Source organism: Narcine bancroftii, chromosome 4 (genome assembly GCF_036971445.1).
Source record: "Narcine bancroftii isolate sNarBan1 chromosome 4, sNarBan1.hap1, whole genome shotgun sequence".
Taxonomy (NCBI): domain Eukaryota; kingdom Metazoa; phylum Chordata; class Chondrichthyes; order Torpediniformes; family Narcinidae; genus Narcine; species Narcine bancroftii.
In genome coordinates this window covers 226281624-226301196 of record NC_091472.1, presented here as the reverse complement: position 1 = coordinate 226301196, position 19573 = coordinate 226281624, and the positions used below count along the sequence as shown (strand labels likewise).

At 46.6% G+C, this 19573-nt stretch overlaps 1 protein-coding gene and 1 long non-coding RNA gene across 3 annotated transcripts in view; one reads left to right on the top strand and one right to left on the bottom strand.

Annotated features, from left to right (window-relative positions):
• LOC138761656 (collagen alpha-1(XVIII) chain-like) overlaps nt 1-19573 on the bottom strand; it is a 290964-nt gene that overhangs the window by 20179 nt on the left and 251212 nt on the right. For both annotated transcript variants that reach the window (XM_069934180.1, XM_069934179.1), the window contains 10 exons: nt 19237-19272; nt 16967-17029; nt 15173-15256; nt 9156-9191; nt 6088-6141; nt 4691-4765; nt 4525-4599; nt 2758-2806; nt 1969-2058; nt 795-838 (listed from right to left, as the gene is read on the bottom strand). In XM_069934180.1, the coding sequence (XP_069790281.1) occupies nt 795-838; nt 1969-2058; nt 2758-2806; nt 4525-4599; nt 4691-4765; nt 6088-6141; nt 9156-9191; nt 15173-15256; nt 16967-17029; nt 19237-19272 (606 nt within the window). The remainder of the gene's footprint in view (nt 1-794; nt 839-1968; nt 2059-2757; nt 2807-4524; nt 4600-4690; nt 4766-6087; nt 6142-9155; nt 9192-15172; nt 15257-16966; nt 17030-19236; nt 19273-19573) is intronic.
• Nucleotides 12685-14978, top strand: LOC138761657 (uncharacterized). The gene is made up of 2 exons (XR_011356418.1): nt 12685-12828; nt 14399-14978. It is a non-coding gene; the product is annotated as an uncharacterized lncRNA (long non-coding RNA).

The following is a 19573-nucleotide window of genomic DNA, read 5'->3' as shown; positions in this document are numbered from 1 at the left end:
CAAGTTAATCATGTAGTTCAGCCCAGATCCCTCTAAACTCTTGCTATCCAAGTACTTTTCTAAATATCTCTTAAACATTATAATTGTCCAACCACCTCCACCATTTACCCGCCACCTCAGTGTGAAGAAGGTGCCCCTCAAGTCCCGTTCAAATCTTTCCCCTCTCACCTTAAACCTTAGCTCTCAAGATTTAGACAGCCCTAAACTAGCAGAAGGAATTAACCCATCAAATAAACATCGTTGCCTCTCCATGGTTTTCTCCCAGAGATTTTCCCCACAGGTTCCAGAGTTGTGCCCAAAGGGAAGGGTTGAGGGATTGCTGGTGTGGTTGAGAGGTAACGAGAGTCACAGACTTGGTAAAAGCACAACTTCAGTTACTTCCTGAACTCTGTAAGTCTGTTATTGTTGGACGTACAGGAGCAGAGTTTTTTGGATTGAGTGCAGCAACTGGGGCCTCTGGGAGTAGATGGGAGGGCCCGGGAAATGGATGGGGAGTGCTGGAACTGGGGCCCTGGGGAGGGGTGGATGGAGAGTGCAGTTACTGGGGTCCTAGGGAGTGCAGGAACTGGGGCCCCGGGTGTGGATGGGGAGTGCAGTAACTGGGGGCCGGGGAGATGACACAGACTGCAGTAATCCACCTGTGATAACATTCCTATGTAATTTTCCCAACAGCAGATTGTTGGGAAACTGTTAAGACTTCACTTCACAAAGCTTGGAACTGGTGGGAGAACAGAGTTTGAGCCACCAGGTACCTGATTGTTGAGCCAGCAAATTAAGAAGTTTGCAATTCTTACCTTGCTCCCAGAGTGATACTCATAAACGTCAAATGGAACAATTCCTGAAGGAGAAAAACACAGGGTTCGAGCACTGATTCAGGTACAAATGCTACAACAACAACTTTCAGCAAAAGTCCTAAAATCCGCTCCGCTCGGGAATTGGGTCGGTCAGGATTTTCGTGATTCTCAGGCAGCACTTTTAAAATTCAAATTTAAGGAGAATAAGCAGGTAAATTGTGCTAGTTTATTAAAATTTTTCTTATAAAATAAAAAGAACAAAGGACAAAAAAAACATTTTTCTTACATTTCTGCGACTTACACGTTGCTTGTTGTCAATGTGGCAACTGTGGCGCTTACACATGCATGCACTTATGCACGCACGCACACAAAAACCGAGAGTTTTCAAGAGGTTTGGATTCTCGAGTGGTCTGGATTTCTGGCATCTGGATTTTTGGACTTTTACTGTACATAAAGGAGGAGTCATCGACTCGCGTCAAGCTGCTGCCTTGTGCAATGCTAGTGCAAACTAGTGTCAACTCCAGGCCACGTTAGAGCCTCGTACACCTCAAGGGACTCCCTCTGTGAGATAGGGGATCCTTGGAATTCGATGGTCCCAGGTCTCGCCAACCCTTCTTCATGTCCCACCACTTCAACTATTCATCCAGGGGCGTTGTGTACTCAGCTTGCCGAATCTTTTCAATGCATGGCCCTAGCAGCACAAAGGACAAGGACAGCAGTTGCAATGGAACCCAGGCCTCTGCTTGTACCAAACAAACAAACCTGTAAGATGCTGTCATCTCTAGAAGAGCAAGGTAACTGATGGCAGATTATTACCAGAATGGTTGCAGACTGTGCAGCTCCGTGGCACAGTGGTTAGAGCTGCAGCCCTGAAGACCTGGGATCGATTCTGACCTCAGGCACATTTGTGTGGAGTCTGAACCTTCTCCCCGTGACCGCGTGGGTTTGTTCCTGAGTGCCCCGGATTCCTCCCATCCTGGATGGTAACACTCTTGCTGTAGAATTACCCCTGGAGGGTGAATCAGGAGGTTGGGGGGCAGGAGCTGAGAGACAGCAGCTGTGTTGTACATGTGTGTCTCAGGATCCATCTTCTACAGCTGACCTACTTGGAACAAATAGTTGATTGTGTCAGAGACCTTTCCAAGGACTCCTGTAGGGGTCACATTCTACTCACCGGGTGGGCCTGGTATTCCGGGCTGGCCCATGTCTCCCTTTTCCCCTCGAGTGCCTGGATAGCCTGAACTTCCGCGCTCCCCCTTTGGACCTGAACGAGGGAAGGCAGGAGGTACAAATCATTAACAGCTGAGGAACACTGCCGACAGCACCGGAGATGGGTTCAATCTGATTTCAGCTTGAGGTCATCCTATCCCTCCCTCCCCACCCCACCGAACTCCCCACCCCCATCTATCCAGCAACATCCCACCAGCGCTCCCTAGCCAGTCGTACTGTGGGAGTTTTTTTTGCAGTAATGCCATGACCAACTTCCAGGAGTGTACAATAACTGCTGGCCTCACCAGCAACTCCCAGTAAAACCCTGACTCATGGAGTCAAATCAGAACCTTTTCTTAAAAAGTTACGAGCATTTAATAAAACCGCTTTTGTAGAATGGTGTCATAAAAATGATCACTGAATGAGGTCAATGGGATGATGGGTATTAAGTTCCAATCAGTTCTGTGCCAATTATTGACAGACAAAAGGAACTGAATTTATTACAGAAAATGCTAGAAAGTTTTGGCACTTTTTTTTTTACAGAGAAACAAATGATTCAGATTGGTGATACTTCATCATTTTACTCTGCCCTCCCCCCCACAACCTTTAACTTCAAGATCAAGGGTGAGGCCCCATCCCAACTCCCACCCTCCGCCAGCAAAATTGAGGGTCCCAGCAGGAGGACAGTAATCAGGGAAGAGAGTGCAGTCTTTATTCCAGGAGAGCAAAGGAGATTCTGAGGACGAGTTCTTACCTGGTGGTCCAATAAGTCCAGGATAGTGGGCAGACGGTGCACCGAACACCTTCGAAAAAGATGAGTCAAAACAAGTCAGAACCTGCCGTATAGCCAAACCCCGCGCCACACCATCAGTGTCAGCTGGTGGCGCTCCAAGACAGACGCTGCCAATTCCTTGTGTTGAGCACTAAAATCTAGGCTGACCCTTCAGAGTTCTGGACCCTGTCTTTTGGATGCTGTTCTGAGATGTGCAAGCCAATTTCAAGGCTCAATGTTCTTTGATTGCCATGTACACAAGTAAAGACACACAAGGAGGCACCACTGGCTTTGCCCAGTACGCCCAGCAAGAGGAGAAAGATGCTAAGAAGAGATCCTTTAGAGACACTGAGGATCCATGGATTTTCCTTCTGTGCTCCCGCATCCTCTGAAGGCCCGCTGCCCCTTCCTTTTGATCGGGACTGTTTCAGAGAGCATCAAGCTAGAGAATAATAGCTGAGCCCAGTGCAGGTGAGCAGAACCAGGGCCACGGTGCTGGAGATGTGGGCATGACAGAGGACTTAGAGCAGTTCCATGAACTAGAATCCACTGGCTACGGCTACATTTAATTAAATTAATTTAGAATTACAATATGGTGGCATGACCTTCCAGCCCACAAGCCTGTGCCGTCCAAATACACCAATTAACCTCCAAAAACCTGTTTGTTTTTGGAGGGCGGGAGGAAACCAGAGCATCCAGGGAAACCATCACAGACATGGGAAGAATGTTCAAACTCCTTACAGACAGCACAGGATTAGAACCCAGTCTCTGGTGCTGTTAAGCATTGGGCTAACCGCGATTAGCTACCTGCGGACCAAGGTTGTGCCCTGAGATCTATCATTGACCAGGGGTAGCAACTGAAATGCAAAACTCTTACAGGACTGGATAGATTGGAGGGTGGAAGAATGTTCTATATGTTGGGGAAGTCCAGAACAAAGAGGTCACAGTCTAAGGAGATGGGGGACTTAGAAATGAGATGAGAAGAAACTTCTCTTTGTGAACTTGTTTAAGTCCCAACCACAGAAAATTGTTGAGGACATTTCATTTGACATATTCAAAGAGGAGTTGGATGTGGCCCTTAAAGGGATCAAGGGGTACAGAGAGAAATAAGGAATTGGGGACTGATGTCACATGATGGCATTGAGTGGTGGCATAGGTTCAAAGGACTGAATGGCCTTCTCCTGCACTTATTTTCCATGATTCTAGACAGACAGGAGTTTAGACAATGAGACCCTCCCTCACTGAGAGTCACCTCAGGCAATAGAAGGAGCCCATGACCTTCTGATAAGGGGAGCTGGGTCCTGGGTGACAGCTGAGACATGAGGAGGAGATGTCACACTGGAGTCTCCCTTTCCTCCATTGATGACGTTACTAGGATCATGGCTTCAATCGAGCTCAAAGAATTATTGAGGACCTTTTCTATTTGGCACACAGTATCTTTAACCCACTACCATCAGGAAGGAGGTACAGGAGCATCAAAATCAGAACTGCCAGGCTGGGAAATATCTTCTTCCCTCAGGCTGGAAAACTGATGAATGGTCTCCCATAACTGAATAAATCATCCCAAAATATTTATATATGTTTATTTTAAATTATATCTTGATGTTATTGCTATGTGGTGTGTATTGTGTGTGGTTGTGTATGTACTGTGGTCCAGAAAATGTTGTTTCGTCGGTTTGTATATGTAGTCAGATGACAATGAAGTGCCTGCTGCTTCACTCCCTCCTGTCCCAACTGCGGTCAACTTACAGTGTTGTCGAAAGCTGGCGCTGGTAACCCAGGTGGTCCAGGGAGCCCAGGGGGTCCTGGAGGGCCAGGGATACCCTTTAATGACAAAAGAGAAAGGGGTCAGAGCAAAGCTGGTGAACAACAATGATCGCACCGTGTAAAACAGTTCAGTTCAGATACAACTTACCCGGAATCCAAAACTGCTGCTGAAGTCTCCTGCCTCGCCCTTTTCGCCTTTCAACCCGTTTCTCCCAGTACGACCCTGTCCGAGAGGAAAGGTTGGGAGGGGGGGGAGGGTTAGACCACAAGGAGAAATGCAGGGGGAGGATTAACAATGCTGGTGGACCCTGAGAGAGGGCATGGACTTCTGAGAGGTAACCAGTCTACCCGCCAGCTCTGCTCTGAAGACTCAGGAGGGCCCTGGTTTGATCATTCTCCGGTACTGCAGACAAACACACCACCGCAGGAAATTGCAGAGGGTTGTAAATGTGGTTCAGACCATCACACCTTCCCTCCCCCCAATCCCCCTCCATCCACACCTATTGGTGCCTCAGAAAACCACACAATGTATTAAAGACTCATCCCACCCCAGCCACACTCTCTTCACTCTCCCTTGGGAAGAAGATTCATGAGTGTGACATTACACACCACCAGGTTCAAGGACCATTTCATTCCTGCCATTATCAGACTCTGGAATAAACCCCAAAATAGTAAAATTATGCTTACATTTAAGTCAAGATGGAGGAAAATATAATGGTTATGGGCTGTGAGGGAAGGGTTATTGATCATAGATTGGTTTATATGGGTCAGCACAACATTGTGGGCCAAAAGGCCTGAACTGTGCTGCAATGTTCTATACTGCTTTTGCACTCTACCAACTGATCTCTCTGGTACTCTGCACATTTGTAATGTGTCTTATTTGTTGCACTATGTACGACATGTCTAACTGGTCTGTTCGCAAAACAACCTCTGTCATTGCAAATGCAAGGAACAAACTTTGAGAGGATGGAGGGACTCAGCAGGTCAGGTAGCGTCGGTGAAGAGAAATGGATGGCCATTGCTTTGGGTCATTGAGACTGGTCTCGATAAAGGTCTCAACCTGAAACAGTGACTAGCCCATTTCTCTTCATGGATACTGCCTGACATGCTGGGTCCCTCCGGCCTCTCATTGTTTGCTCCTACTGTCTGTAATAGTTGTCTGGTTGTATACTCCTTTCAGCTACTTTATAAATCATATAAAGGCAGAACTACATATGTCACAGAGTTTTCAAGCATGGAAACAGGTTCTTTGGCCCAGCTTGTCCATGCCGACCAAGTGGCCTGCATTTGTCCCACATCCCTCTAAACCTTTCCTATCCATGCACCTGTCCAAATCTAATTGTACCTACCTCTATTACACCCACCAGCACCTGTGTGAAAAGCTTGCCCCTCAGGTCCCCTTTAAATTTTTCCCCACTCCCCTTGACCTTACACCAACTAGCTGGTTGTCCACATGTTACTTGCACTGGTCATGAGACTGGGAAACTGCACCACTTAATGATTCTGCCAGTGACGGTCCAGAAAGAACAGATCAGCAAAACTCACCGGTCGACCTGGCAAGCCAATTTCACCTTTTTGACCTGGATATCCAGGGATGCCCTGCAAAAACATAATGGAAGAACCATAAAGGAAGAGCAGGCCATTCAGCCCACATGTCCGCCCTACCTTTTACGGTGTCCCGTCCATCGAAGCAGGCCACTGCCTTAAGAGGCAGTCAACATCATAAGGTCCTCCATCACTCTGGTCATAACCTCTTCAGGCAGAAGGTGCAGAATCCCAAAGTTCAGCACCTCTAGGTTCAAGAACAGTTTCTTTCCAACAGCTATCAGGCTCTTGAACCTCCCTGAATCAACTGAACCATAAGACTTCCCCGGACCAAGAAAAATCTGTCTGCAACCAGCCAATGTGAACTTTATTATTTGTTTTATTTTCTCTTCCTTTTATTTTTATTGTCTTCTTTTTCTTCTCTTTGTGTCGTCTTAATTATATGTATTGTTGTTCATGTGTTTTATATTATTGGGAAAATGAGCAAGTAAGACTTTCGTTGTGTCTGTACTTGTGTGTATGACAATAACCATCTCATTCTCATCCAAATGGCCGTGGCGACCCTTTCACTTCACTGCCACCTTCCTGCACAGGCAACTTGATTCCCTGACTTCCCAATAGATTGAATCATGAGCTCAGCTGAGATGGGTCTCTGGCACTGTGTGATCCTGGCCTTTCCAAGTTAGGTTATAATGCAGTCACTGGGAACAAAGATCAGCCTTCCTTCTGCTTATGGGATATACTGTTAACAGTGTACCATAAAATCTCCATTCACAGTTTCTTACATACAGTGGCACTACCATCACTGAATCCCTATCATCAACCTGGGGATTATCATTGACCAAAATCTGAACTGGAGTAGCCATCTACACGTCATGAGCACAGATAAGGGGCTAGTGACTCCTGTGACAAGTTACTCACCTTCCCAATGCCTGTCTGCCATCTGCAAGGCTCGTCAGGCATGTGACACAATACTCCCCACTTGACTGGACGAGTGCAGCTTCAACAGCACTTGACATCACACAGGACATGGCAGCCCATGTGACTGGTTCCCCTTTCGCAACCATTCACTCACTCCTCCACCGGCACATAGTAGCAGCATTTGGACCGTCCATAGGATTCACAGCATCAAATCACCACTTTAGGCAGTAGTTTTCAAACCCACCACCATATGTACTTGCTCGAAGGAAAATCACTCTGTCTGCAACATGGATTCCGTCACTCAACCCTCTGAACCCAGCTTCGATAAATGGTCAGTAAGACAAGGGGGCTGATCATAGACTTCAGAATGAGCCCCGTCCACGTCAATGGCGCTGAAGTGGACACAATAGGTGGCTTCAAATTCTTGGGAGTAAATATTTCTAGTGACCTGTTTTGGACCAACCACACTGATGCAAGGGTAAAGAGAGCGCACCAATGCCTCTTACTTGCTTCGAAGGCTAAGGGAGGTCAGCATGTCCCCCGTATCCCTCAACAACTTGGAAGTATAGTTTATATCTCAATGCTTAAAGCTTTTGCTGTTCGAATTAGAAGGCAGCTTATAATTATAAAATGGCTAAAATCTTATGGTGTGTCACAAAATGGCTCAACTCATTTTGCAAACTCAGCAGAAAACAGGTTGTAGGCCTTGCTAAGGCAAAGATAAGAAATGGCTTGTATAAACATCATTAAAATTGAAATACTGCTGGCATAAACATCATTAAAATTGTATCCTTCAAGGTAAAGTTGATTACTTACCAGACAAAAACACTATTCTTTTGTGTAAGATAAACATCAGAAAACAGAGCTGAGAATGTGTTTTTTTCAATGATAAAATGATGTAATGCAAAGGTGGGGGTCACTTCTACCCCTTACCCATTTGAAATTGTATAAATATAGAATGAAATCTCTGTATCTTTGGAGTGAGAGGTAACGGCTTCAGACAGGTGTCAGGAATTGACCTCTCCCGATTAGTCTTACTCAACATCCTGCATCCATTGATTCAACATGTTAGAAGGGAAACACCATTGCTGATTATCAGTCTTTCCCCTGTGCAATCATTTCTTTTCCCTTTAAAATAGCAGACATTTATTGCTTCCAGAAGGTTAATTACTTTGGAATTCTTTTTCAAAAATAAACAATAAGAGAAGAAAAGGGAATGGAAATAAAGGGGGTAACTGAAGAGATGTAGAATCATGTGATCAGGTAAGTGTAGGAAAAGGGGAAGTCTTGGGGAGGTCACACTCTCTGCAATACAGACTCTGTCACTTAACTTTCTGAGCCCAGCTTCGATGATTGGTCAGTAAGACAAGGGGGTAATCATAAACTTCAGAGTGGCTAGAACCCACTCCCCGTCCATGTCAATGGGGCTGAAGTGGACACAGTAGGTAGCCTCAAATTCTTGGGACTAAATATTTCTAGTGACCTGGTTTGGACCAACCACATCAATGCAAGGGTAAAGAGAGCGCACCAAGGCCTCTTACTTGCCTCGAAGGCTAAGGGAGGTCAGCATGTCCCCCGTATCCCTCAACAACTCCTACAGGCACACGGGAGTTGCTCTGCCCAATGTCAGAAGCTGCAGGTGGTGGTGAACACAGCTCAGACCATCGCACCAACCTCCCTCCACTCCATCAACTCCACCTGTACTTCCCGCTGCTTCAGAAAGGCAGCCAACGCACTGAAGGACCCACCCCACCCCAGACACACTCTCTTCTCCATCCTCCTATCAGGGAGAAGGCCAAAAGAGTGTGAAATTGCGCTCCTCCAGGTAGAAGGACAGTTTCTGCCCCACAGCCATCAAGCTCCTGAATGAATCCCGCACAGTCCCCTTGATGTGTGTTAATTGATCTGTGGCACTGCACACTGTAATGTGTTCTTGCCTTTCCACTTTGTATGACTGGATGAATGTTTAGAGTCGAAATGAACCCTTTTCATTGTACCAGGTAGAATCTGAGAATAAGGAACAGTGGTTCGCTACACTCAGGGGTTTCCAGTGTAGACCTAGTGCTAATTAGAAAATGCAGTGGCAAACCTCGGTGTCCAACATGATCTGATGTGAATACCATACAACAGGAATGTTGTAACGTTACCTGTGGGCCCAAGGGTCCGGGAACACCAGGATCACCCTGAAAGACAAATATTTAGAGAGCTTCAGATACAAGGCAGTCTGATTGGGGAGCTCATTCAACACGACAAACACGGGTCCAGAAACGACTTGTGAACAAAGCCCCGAGGTCGATGACCACCACAGTGGGCGAGACAGGGTCAAAGGTGGAGAGCAGCAAGGATTGCAACTTTCATACGTCAGCTGAAGGACAGTGGCAACCAAGTTGCACCGCTGCTTCACTGTATCAAAGACCCTGGTTTGATCCTGACCTGGGCTGTTGTCTGCATGTTCTCCCTGTGACTGCATAGGTTTCCTCCAGGTGCTTTGCTTTCTTTCCTCTGCTCCTCATAAACGGGTGGAATGTTGTTAAGTGGCCACTGTCCATTACCCCTGATTTCCTGGGGCATGGCAGGATGTGGGAAGAGTAAAATCAGCATGGACATAGTGGGCCAAAGGGCCTGTTTCTAAGCTCTGTGATTCCTTAAACAGTGAGCAATGTACCAAATTTAACAGTGGCTGAAGAAAGCAGAGTTTGACCAGACTTGGGAGAGCTGAGTTCGATTCTGGCTTCTGAATTAGAGAGAAGACACAGAGAAGAACTCCAACATTTTTTCTCTGAAAAATAAAGGCGTAAGAGCCGATTCAAATTATAAAGTGTTTTGAGAGCCCAGGCTGAGGGAAGAATGAGAGGAGAGACCATCATACTGAAATGCACATCAAAAATCAAACAGGGCTATGATAAGGAATTTGTTTGTGCAAAGTGTTGTGAGATTATTTTTAAATTAACAGCACAGTAGAAGCTGATTCTGGCCATTTAAACTAACCTATGTTTTGGAGGGTAGATGGAAACCAGAGAATTGAGGGAAACCCCACACAGACACGGGGAGAGCATACAATCTCCTTACAGATAGTGCGGGACTTGAACACGGGTCACTGGCACTGTAATTAGGCAGGCGAACCGGCCCCACTTGTCACAGGGCAGCTGGCCAAAATGGCGCCGTCGGGGGTTTCCTCCTGACCTCGGCACTGGGCTCAGAAGCCCGAGCTTGGGGACCCACATGACGCCCCGGTGACATTGGGGCCCCCCAGTGTGGTTCTCAGCCAGGTCCGGGCTGGGAGTGTAAGACCAGCCAGGCAGCCTGCAATAAATCAGTTTTTGCTCACTGAACTCAACCCGTCTGGTTGTGCAGTTAGCAGTGTAGCCGCCGCTACAATGGCACCATCGCAACTCTAACTGTAAATTATGGATCTCTGAAAGTCACTGAAGCAAAGATACCCAGAACTGGAAAAAAAAAATCCATGTTGATGCATTCAAGGTAATGCTAGCTTGGAACTCAAGGGGTTGGGGGAGGGAAGACTGTCCTTATCAGACAAAATGGAGAAGAAATGGAAGGAGCCTTAAGCAGAGGACAGGCACCTCTTGGAGGAAACAATGAGAAGCTGGAGGGACTCATTGGGTCAGGTAGCTTTCACGGGTAGAAAGGGTCAGTCGGCGTTTCAGGTCGGGGACCTTTATCGAATCTTGAATCAAGGTAGAGTACCGTCCTGAATCGTCAACTGACCGTTTCTCCCCATGGATGCAGCCTGACCCTATGAGTCCCTCCAGCTTCTCATTGTATGCTCAAGATTCCAGTGTCTGCAGTTTTTGTGTCTTTCAACAAGCAGCGTGGGACACATTGTCACTGCAATCATCAAGACAGCAGCTAATTCACTAGCTCAGAAGGATGAACCTGATTGGCTCGCCTGCCAGCTGAATTGATGGCGGGCTTCCCCGGCAGCCAATGAAGTCACTCATACCTTTGTTTTCCCTTCCATTGGCTGCGAGAATGGGGGTCGGGGGGGGGGAGGTGTAAGTTTACAAATAACAGAACTGCATTCCCACACACAGAGAGTGACACACAGGATGCAATATATGCCCAGATGACCATGTCTAAACCAGATCCAAAGGTAGGCCTCAAAATTGGCACAGAAATTTATAATGAAGCTAGGTTTCACCCAGTTAGTTGTATTCTAGATTTTGAACAATGTTGTGAGTTTAAAACCTAAGAAGCAGTAATGCAATTATTGGGAAATTAAATCAGATTGCATGATTGTTTGGAACGACTCTTGTAACAAGTCTAAAAGACAGTAAATTCATGGTCTGTAATGAGGTGAAAATGCTGTGATAAGGGTAAAACTGTTTAAAAGGAACATACTTAAAAGGTTTTGTGATGTTCAAAAGGTACCTAAAACAGTGGAAACTCATATTATGTGTAAAAGGGTTAAAATGTCAAAATGTTTTTAATTCATTCATTGTTTAAGTCATTCTTTATTGGTAAGAATGGTACCATAATAGTATTATAGTGTCTCCGCCCACATTACCCAGGGGGCATTGCGGTACGTCCCTCATTCGAGTAAACGCTTCCACTGAGGAAACATCACCTGATCACTCTTGTGACTATTTTCCTCCATTTTCAGGAACGTTGTGGGTAGTCCCCACTGCTGGAGTGGCTGTGATCATTCACTAAGATGGTTCAAATGTCAAGAGAATGTTATGTAACATTTTGAGTAAGTTAAAGTCCAGTTTTGCCGAGTATGGCCAGGTGTGTTTGTGTGAGCAGAGCCCCTGCATGTAAGCAGAGTGCAATCCGTAGCAGTGCCGAGTGATTCCACCGTGTGGTTAAGTCAGATGTGCACATAAGTAAACGTATTTGAAAGTTGTTGGCATATTGTGTATTTAGGAACTTTGACAAGTTTTGCGAGAGTTTACTGAGCCATAGTTAAATGTGATTTAGCAGTAACAGTAGAGAAAATGAGAACAATGTCTCAGGGAACTACTGTACATCATTGTAGTTTACAGAGGGTATGTATTCTACTAGTTGGTATGTTGTTTGGAAATTGTGTATATATTTGATCATTGATTTGAGTAAATGGTCCCACTGGGGAAACATCACCTGATCACTTCTGTGATTATTTCTTCCCATTTTCAGGGGTGCAACATGCTCTCTGGAATTAATTTGTCCTGAACATTTAACATAATGCCTCCAGGGAAGTTAATTCCCTTCTTTGGCCCTTTAGGACTATAATGTCTCTCTAAGCTATGGGTGTGCCAGCTGCAGGAAGTATCCAGTCAGACATGATTCTACCATGCTTGTGATGTATGAAGCGAGTCCTGAAACCTCAACACTATCCCACCCCCTCACTGAAGCAGACGGTTGAGTGGGATGGGGAGAAATTTCCCTCCTCTGATGCTGGATCCAGTACACAGTCTAGTTTCATTTATCGCACGCCATGCAAGGACAAAGAAGCCACACATCAGGCTTTTCACTTCAGCACAAGTCCCAGTCTTGTTCTGAGGTTTTAGTATGTTAGCCAGGCTGCTACATAGGTTTGCAGCAAACAGACTTTAACCTCAGCACTGGTAGCTCGAGGTACAAAACCCAAGAGTTAGAATCAGAATTTATTGTCACAGAATTTGTTGTTTTGTGACATCACAGTGCAAACATTGCTACAAATATAAATAGTGCAAGAAAATAGGATAAAGTGAGGTAGTGTCTGAGGTTCATTGACCATTCAGAAATCTCATGGCGGAGGGGAAGAAGCTGTTTTTGTACCATTGGATGCTCGTTTTACTTCCTTCCTGAGTGAAGCAGTGTGAAGAGGGCATGGCCTGGCTGGTGAGGGTCCTTGAGGATAGAGGATGGTTTCTTAAGACACCGCCTCTTGTAGATGTCCTTGATGGAGTGAAGTCTGGTGCTCATGAAGGCCATGGCCCAGTTCACAACACTCTGTCGTCTTTTCCTGTCCTGTGCATTGGCACCTCCATACCAGTGTTGCAACCCCACAGATACTGTATATACTCATGTAATTGTCAATCCTACATATTAGTCAATTCCCTCCCCCCTCCTTTTTTTGGCCCAAAATTTGCCTGTTTTCCATATGATCCATGTATTTTTGGCCCCAATCGCCTGCCCATCAACTCCCAACGCCACAACTGTAAGCCCTCGCCTCATCGACCCGAACACCTGATGCCCCGACTGTGGATCCTCGCCCTGACTTGCCGCCCATCCAAGCTCCTGATGCCTCGACAGCCCGCCTACTGAAGCTCTGCCCACCAGAGCTCTCGACGTCCTGACTGTGGACCTGCCCCAACCGCCCGGCCACCAGGTGGCCCAACCACAGACTCTCTCCTAGGTCCTGGCCGAACGTTCTACTGAGCTCCTGATACCTTGAACTATGCAGGTACTTACCGCAGTCAAAAATTTGACCCGTGTAAAAGTCAACTCCTCCCCAAAATATGCCCAAAAAATTGGTCCAAAAAACTCGACTATTATATGAGTATATACGGTATTCTTTGCCACCTCAAATTTCCAATACTGCTTTGTCGTCATTTTTTGTACCTGTTCTTCTGTTGATTGGCTCCGATTCTTGAATGAGTTGCCAAGTTGGGTTGAACTGCTCCATCTGGGATTGTTCTCCATGTGTCCATTGTTTGCTTTGGGAAAGGGAATGATGGCAGGGAAGAGAGAAATCTCGCTTTGTTGTAAGTTTCCTAACAGTTACACTGCTGGGGGTCATTTGAGATCAGCCACAAGTCAGGTAGCAACCCTGATGTTGTCTGGGGCCCTCCAGGAATCAATGCATCCATTAAAGTGGGGGAAATATTACAGGGACATGAATACAAAACTGCCTCTGATTCCATCTGAACAGCCCACTCGAGTTACAGAGGTGTCAAGGTTGGGGAAAGGGCCGATTAATTGGAAGGTGTGGTGGTGGAGGCAAGGCAATGTGCCGGGAACTCAATCAATTACATGTGGTGGACCAGTGGGATCCTGGATCTACATAGTCGTGCTGTAGGTGCCGCCATTTGGTTCAGGGTTTGTTGAATTTTCCTCTTTTGTACTGATGCTCAGTGCCAGAGTTACTTTGGCCATCCTTCGCCCTTGGTCATAAACCAGAAGCACAACAATTTCCAATAACTCAAAAGGAAGATCAACAAGGACATTGGTGCTGTCCAGGTCTGTAGAGAGGGAGAGAGGGCAATGTGCTAGGTATCGTCAACTAGGATAGATGGACTTGCAGAAGATTTTTCCACAAATGAGGGGCGAAGTTGGTCACAAAGTGGTGACTCTCCACCTTATTTATGATAGACAAAGTTAAAGAATTTCATGTTTGTTATATTCTAAATGTAGCATTACATGACAATTACATGACATGACCTTTTACCCTTTGCTTTTGTTGCCTAAGGAAGATGTATAAGTTGAAGCAAATACTTCAAGAGAGAATGGTCAGCCACTTTCTCTGGTTGGGATGAACAGTATGATGCACGTCAGGCCACGGAGGAATGGAATTACTTCCCATGGATGCTCGAGGCCTGATGAGTTTTTCAAGCGCCTTTCTGTTTTCGGAGGAATGAAATAGCTGGCAGGATGAAATGCCAAGAACGCAGAAGGCTACAGAAGGAGCAAACATAGCCAGGGCCAGCACAGGGTCCAGCCTCCCATCCATTGCAGACACTTATGTGAGGCCTTGCCTCAAGAAGGCAGCCAACAACGTATGGTCACAACTACTTCTCACTGCTCCCTTTGGGCAGAAGGCACAGAAGACCAGCACCTCTTGGTTCAAGAGCAGGTTCTTTCCAACAGCTTTCAGACTCATTGAACCTCCCCTTGTTACACTAATCAGGGACTTCTCTGACACCCTGAAAGGACTGTCTACACTTTTGCAAATCACATCATTTTTGCACTGAAATAACTGTATAGCTTTCTTATTTATTTATTGTCTTTTGATTCAATTAATGTTACTTTTATTATATTTTGGAAGTATCTGTTTCGGCTGCAGCAAGTAAGAATTTTGATACGATGGGGTATGACAAAAAACTCATTCTCATTATGATGGAAGTTGGGCTGTGGGGAGGCAGACAGTTGTGGGGCAGAGTTGCTCTCTGTTCTTGCTCCCGACTTCCCAGGGGCAGGGGTACCGGCACCAGCTGAACTGGGCTGTCTTTTGCGGCTGACTCACCTTCAGGTCAGGGTTTGCAGAAAGCAAATGGTTCAAGGTGGCCCTGTCGAAGCCGGTGATGTAACCAGGCTCTCCCTTCTCACCCTGAGGAAGCAGGGACAACTTCTTATTAACAATTCTTAGCGGATAAACACTTCAAAGATTGCATCACAGTCACAGGTTAAGGAGAACATCGAAGACGGAAATCCACAGCACTGTACAGGTCCTTCAGTCCACAGTGTTGTGGTGACTTAATAATCCACTTGAACAACTGCCTTGAGTTTCACCACTGGAAAACCGTCCGTTTTTCTCAGCTCCATGTACCTATCTAATAGTCTCTTAAAATACCTTACCTCCACCACCACTGCATTGGGGAGAATTTACCTTCCTTAGGGGATTGAGCAAAGGGACCCAGGCTACTTTGACATTCCTACATGAGGGGATTGGTTCACCCAGAGATGCGAATATGCAGGATTCTTTTGGAGTGAATTCTGATCACCTAACCACCTTGGAGTTAAACCAGACCCCGCACACTCCTAAGCTCAGCTGCTCTTATCACTTGGCTTCCCAAGGCAGACGTCACCTCATCATGTGGATATTCTGCCTCACCTCTCTTACTGCGGGACATGCTTCCACCCTATATTGATGAGACGGGTCATCTTTTACCACAAACACCACATGGGTGCTCCCCACCATCACTCCCCTGTGCCGTGACACAGTGGGAAGACCTGCTGCCTCGAGAGCACCAGAGACCCGGGTTCAATCCTAGCCTCTGACGCTGTCAGTGCAAAGTTTGCACGTTCTCCCTATAACTGTGTGGGCTTCTCCATCCCCTCCCCGGGGTAATCTGGTTTCTGCTGGATGGGCAGAATCTGGGAGGAGATGATCGGACCAAAGAGCAGGATCAATGTTGAATTTGTGTAAACGGGCGCTAGCATGAACTTGATGAGCTAAAGGGTTTGTTTCCATGCTATATCCCTTCTCAGGTAAGGATCAGCAAGAAATGTCAAGCTTGCTGAAAGAATGAACGGAGAAAAACCCCTCTGGCTATGCTGAGCAAAGAACTGCTGGAGGAACTCAGTCAATGTGTTCCTGTTGACTGACCATTTCTCCCACAGATGCTGCCTCCAACAGCTCTTCGTCTGCTCAAGATTCCAGTACCTGCAGCTTTTGAGTTTCTCCGCTGCTCCATTACAAGAAGCACAACCTGGGCCTCAATCCCTCCCTCCCTCCCTCCCGTCCGAACCCAGGTAGACTCAGATTGACCAACAGCTCAGGCCTGGGTAGCTGTAGAGTTCATTCCCACCGGAAGAAACCAATCGAGTATTCAGGGGAAAATGTCTCCAGTTGGTAGGAGGGGCAACAAACAGATGGTTTCAGGATAATTCGGGCAAAAGCCCAGGAAGAAAGAAGTCACTATTACCCAGTGTTGATACGACATGGGCTGTGCTGCCTCAAGTGAAAGGAACAGCACACAAAATGCTGGAGGAAGTCAGCGGGTCAGGCAGCATCCATGCATGGTCGATGCTAAAAGTCAGGAAGAAAAAGAAAGAGGGCAGACACACGAATAAAAGGGGAGGGGGAGGTGCAAGGACTGGCAGGTGATAGGTCAATGTAGGTGAGAAGGGGATGGTGTAAAAGAAGCGGGCGAGTGATAGGAGGCAGAGGGGATGAGAAAGATGCACTCTGAGCATCTTCCTGTCAGAGTGGGTCATCCCTAGGCACTCTATCTCCCCCACCAACCAACCTCCCAGCCTCTTATGACTTCAAAAGTGCCAACTAAGCACAGCTATGTGTTTTTGTTGAAGGACTCACCTTTGGCCCCATAGGTCCATGAAGCCCTGGATCTCCAGGGTTGCCTTTTGGTCCTCTGGGACCCTAAGAAATAGGAACAAATGCCATTGGAATGGTATCTACAGGGGAATGGGAACATTGCATACAGGGGAATAGGAACGTGACACATGGAAGGAATGGGAACATCGCACACGGAAAGGATGGGAGTGTCACATACAGGGGGAAAGGAACGTCGAACACGGAAGGAATGGGAACGTCACATATGGGGAATGGGAACATCACCCAGGGTGAATGGGAACGTCACACACACAAGGAATGGGAATGTCACACACGGGAAAGGGAACGTCACACACGGAAGGAATGGGAATGTCACCCACGGAAGGAATGGGAAAATCACACATGGAAGGAATGGAAATGTCACACACAGAAGGAATGGGAATGTCACACATGGGAAAAGGAACGTCACACATGGAAGGACTGGGAACGTCAAACACAGAAGGAATGGGAACATCACACAGGGGGAATGGGAATGTCACACACAGGGTGAATGGGAACATCACACATGGAAGGAATGGGAACATTAAACACGAAAGGAATGGGAACGTCACACACAGGGTGAATGGGAACGTCACACACAGAAGGATGGGAAGGTCACACACAGGGTGAATGGGAATGTCACACACCAAAGCTACACATTATTGCAACTGAAAACTGCCTCTGGAACCTCGAGATTCTCATTCACTACTCGTTTCAAATTATTGCTGATGAAAATAGATGATAATAATTTAAAGGACAAACTGACATAAGAAAACTGGAGCTGGCCATGTGGCCCCTAGATCCTGCCCTATCCTTCAATATGATCATGGCTTATCTGCCACGAACCTCACCTGTTCCTCAATACCAGATCTCCAATACTTCAGTCTCACAGTTGTTTATCGGCCTCAAAGTTAAACTTTAAATAATGCCTATTGAAGACATCTCCCTGAGATGTTGACTCAAGAAGGCAGCCAATATCATAAAACATCCTCATCATCATGGTCACAACCTCTTCTCACTGCTACTTCCAGGCAGAAGACACAGAAGCCTGAAGTCTGACACCTCCAGGTTCAAGAACGGTTTTTGTACCAACAGCTATCAGGCTTGTGAACCTCCCGTACCACCGGCACTCTAACTATGGACTGCAAATAAGAATTTCAGTCCATCTGTACATTCCTCATAAACTCTCATTCTCTAATTCTTTTTAATGGTCCAACCGTCACAAAGCTTTGTTGCAGAAAGTTTCAGAGATTCTCCACCCTCTGTGAGAAGAAATATCTGTGGACCTCTATTGCAAATGATTGATCCCTTATCTTGAAACTATGGCCCCTAGTCTGAAACTTTCCCACTGGTGGAAATGCCATCACTCAAGTCAATAATAGCAGGGAAGGTATCCGTGACCAGTGAAGCATCCGCAACATCAGCCAAAAATGTGCCATGGTTCAGACGGTGGCACCCTCACCTTTCACAATTGGGGCATCTCCCAACAAACAACCTTTTGGGAAGAGTTGAGGCAGAGTGGAGGAGGGGCAGTAGCGCAGCTAAGTGGGTGCAGGGAGAGCACCTTCCCCCTCCCCTCCCCGGTCCGATGCTGCCAACATCCCACTATCCGGTCTGCTGCTGCCTCCCGCCAGGAAGAAGATTCTTGAGTGTGAGCTCATGCACCACTGGGTTTAAGGACAGTTCCTTTTCCAACATTATCAGACACTTGAACGAAAACAAAATAATAAATGATGCTGCATTTGATCCATACCAACTGGTCTCTCTGTATCTCTGCACTTTTGGTACTTTTGTGCTGTGTCTTACTTGTTGTACAGGTACACAATCCTTTATCCAGACCCTTGGGGGACAGTGGGTTCTGAATTTTGGATTTTTCTGGATTTCGGAAAGCCCACCCGAATTGTGCTGCCGTATCCACCCCCACCCCATTCCATTCACCCGGCCATCTCCCCCAACCGTGGTCCCTCGGCTAACCGGCAGTCTCCCCCAACCTCCGGCCCCTCGGCCGCCTCCCCCAACCGCCGGTCCCCACTTGCCAGATTTTGGAGCTTTCTGGATTTTAGATGTCAGGATAAAAGGATCGTGTACCTGTACTGTGTATGAGAGGTTTATTGATCTGCTCGCAAAACAACCTCAAATCACTGCATCTTTGAATCATGTGACAATAAACTTGAACTTGACCCATTGACAGAGTGGGGCCAGATCCATGGCGGCACATTAACCTTGTAACATTTATTAGAAGGAAAGTTTCCTACCTCTCTTCCAGGAGCAACTGCAAGACCATCAACCGTCTGAGGAAGGAGAGAATTAATGATCATTTCACATTAAACAGTAACTTTAATTTTAAATTTCAACACAGTAACCTTCTGAGAAGTTTCTCCCTTTACAGACAGATGCCTGAGTTACTTCATTTCCTGGTTCCAATCCCATAATCTCGTTGGTTTCGCCAACAGTGACCGTACACAACGGTCTCCTGCTTCTTCCCTGCCCACCTCAACCTTCCCACTCATGCTCCACTGCCCACCCACTTCCCTCGTCTCTCCTCCCTAACCCCAAACCATTCTCAATTGGCCCGCAGCAGCTGAATCCTTG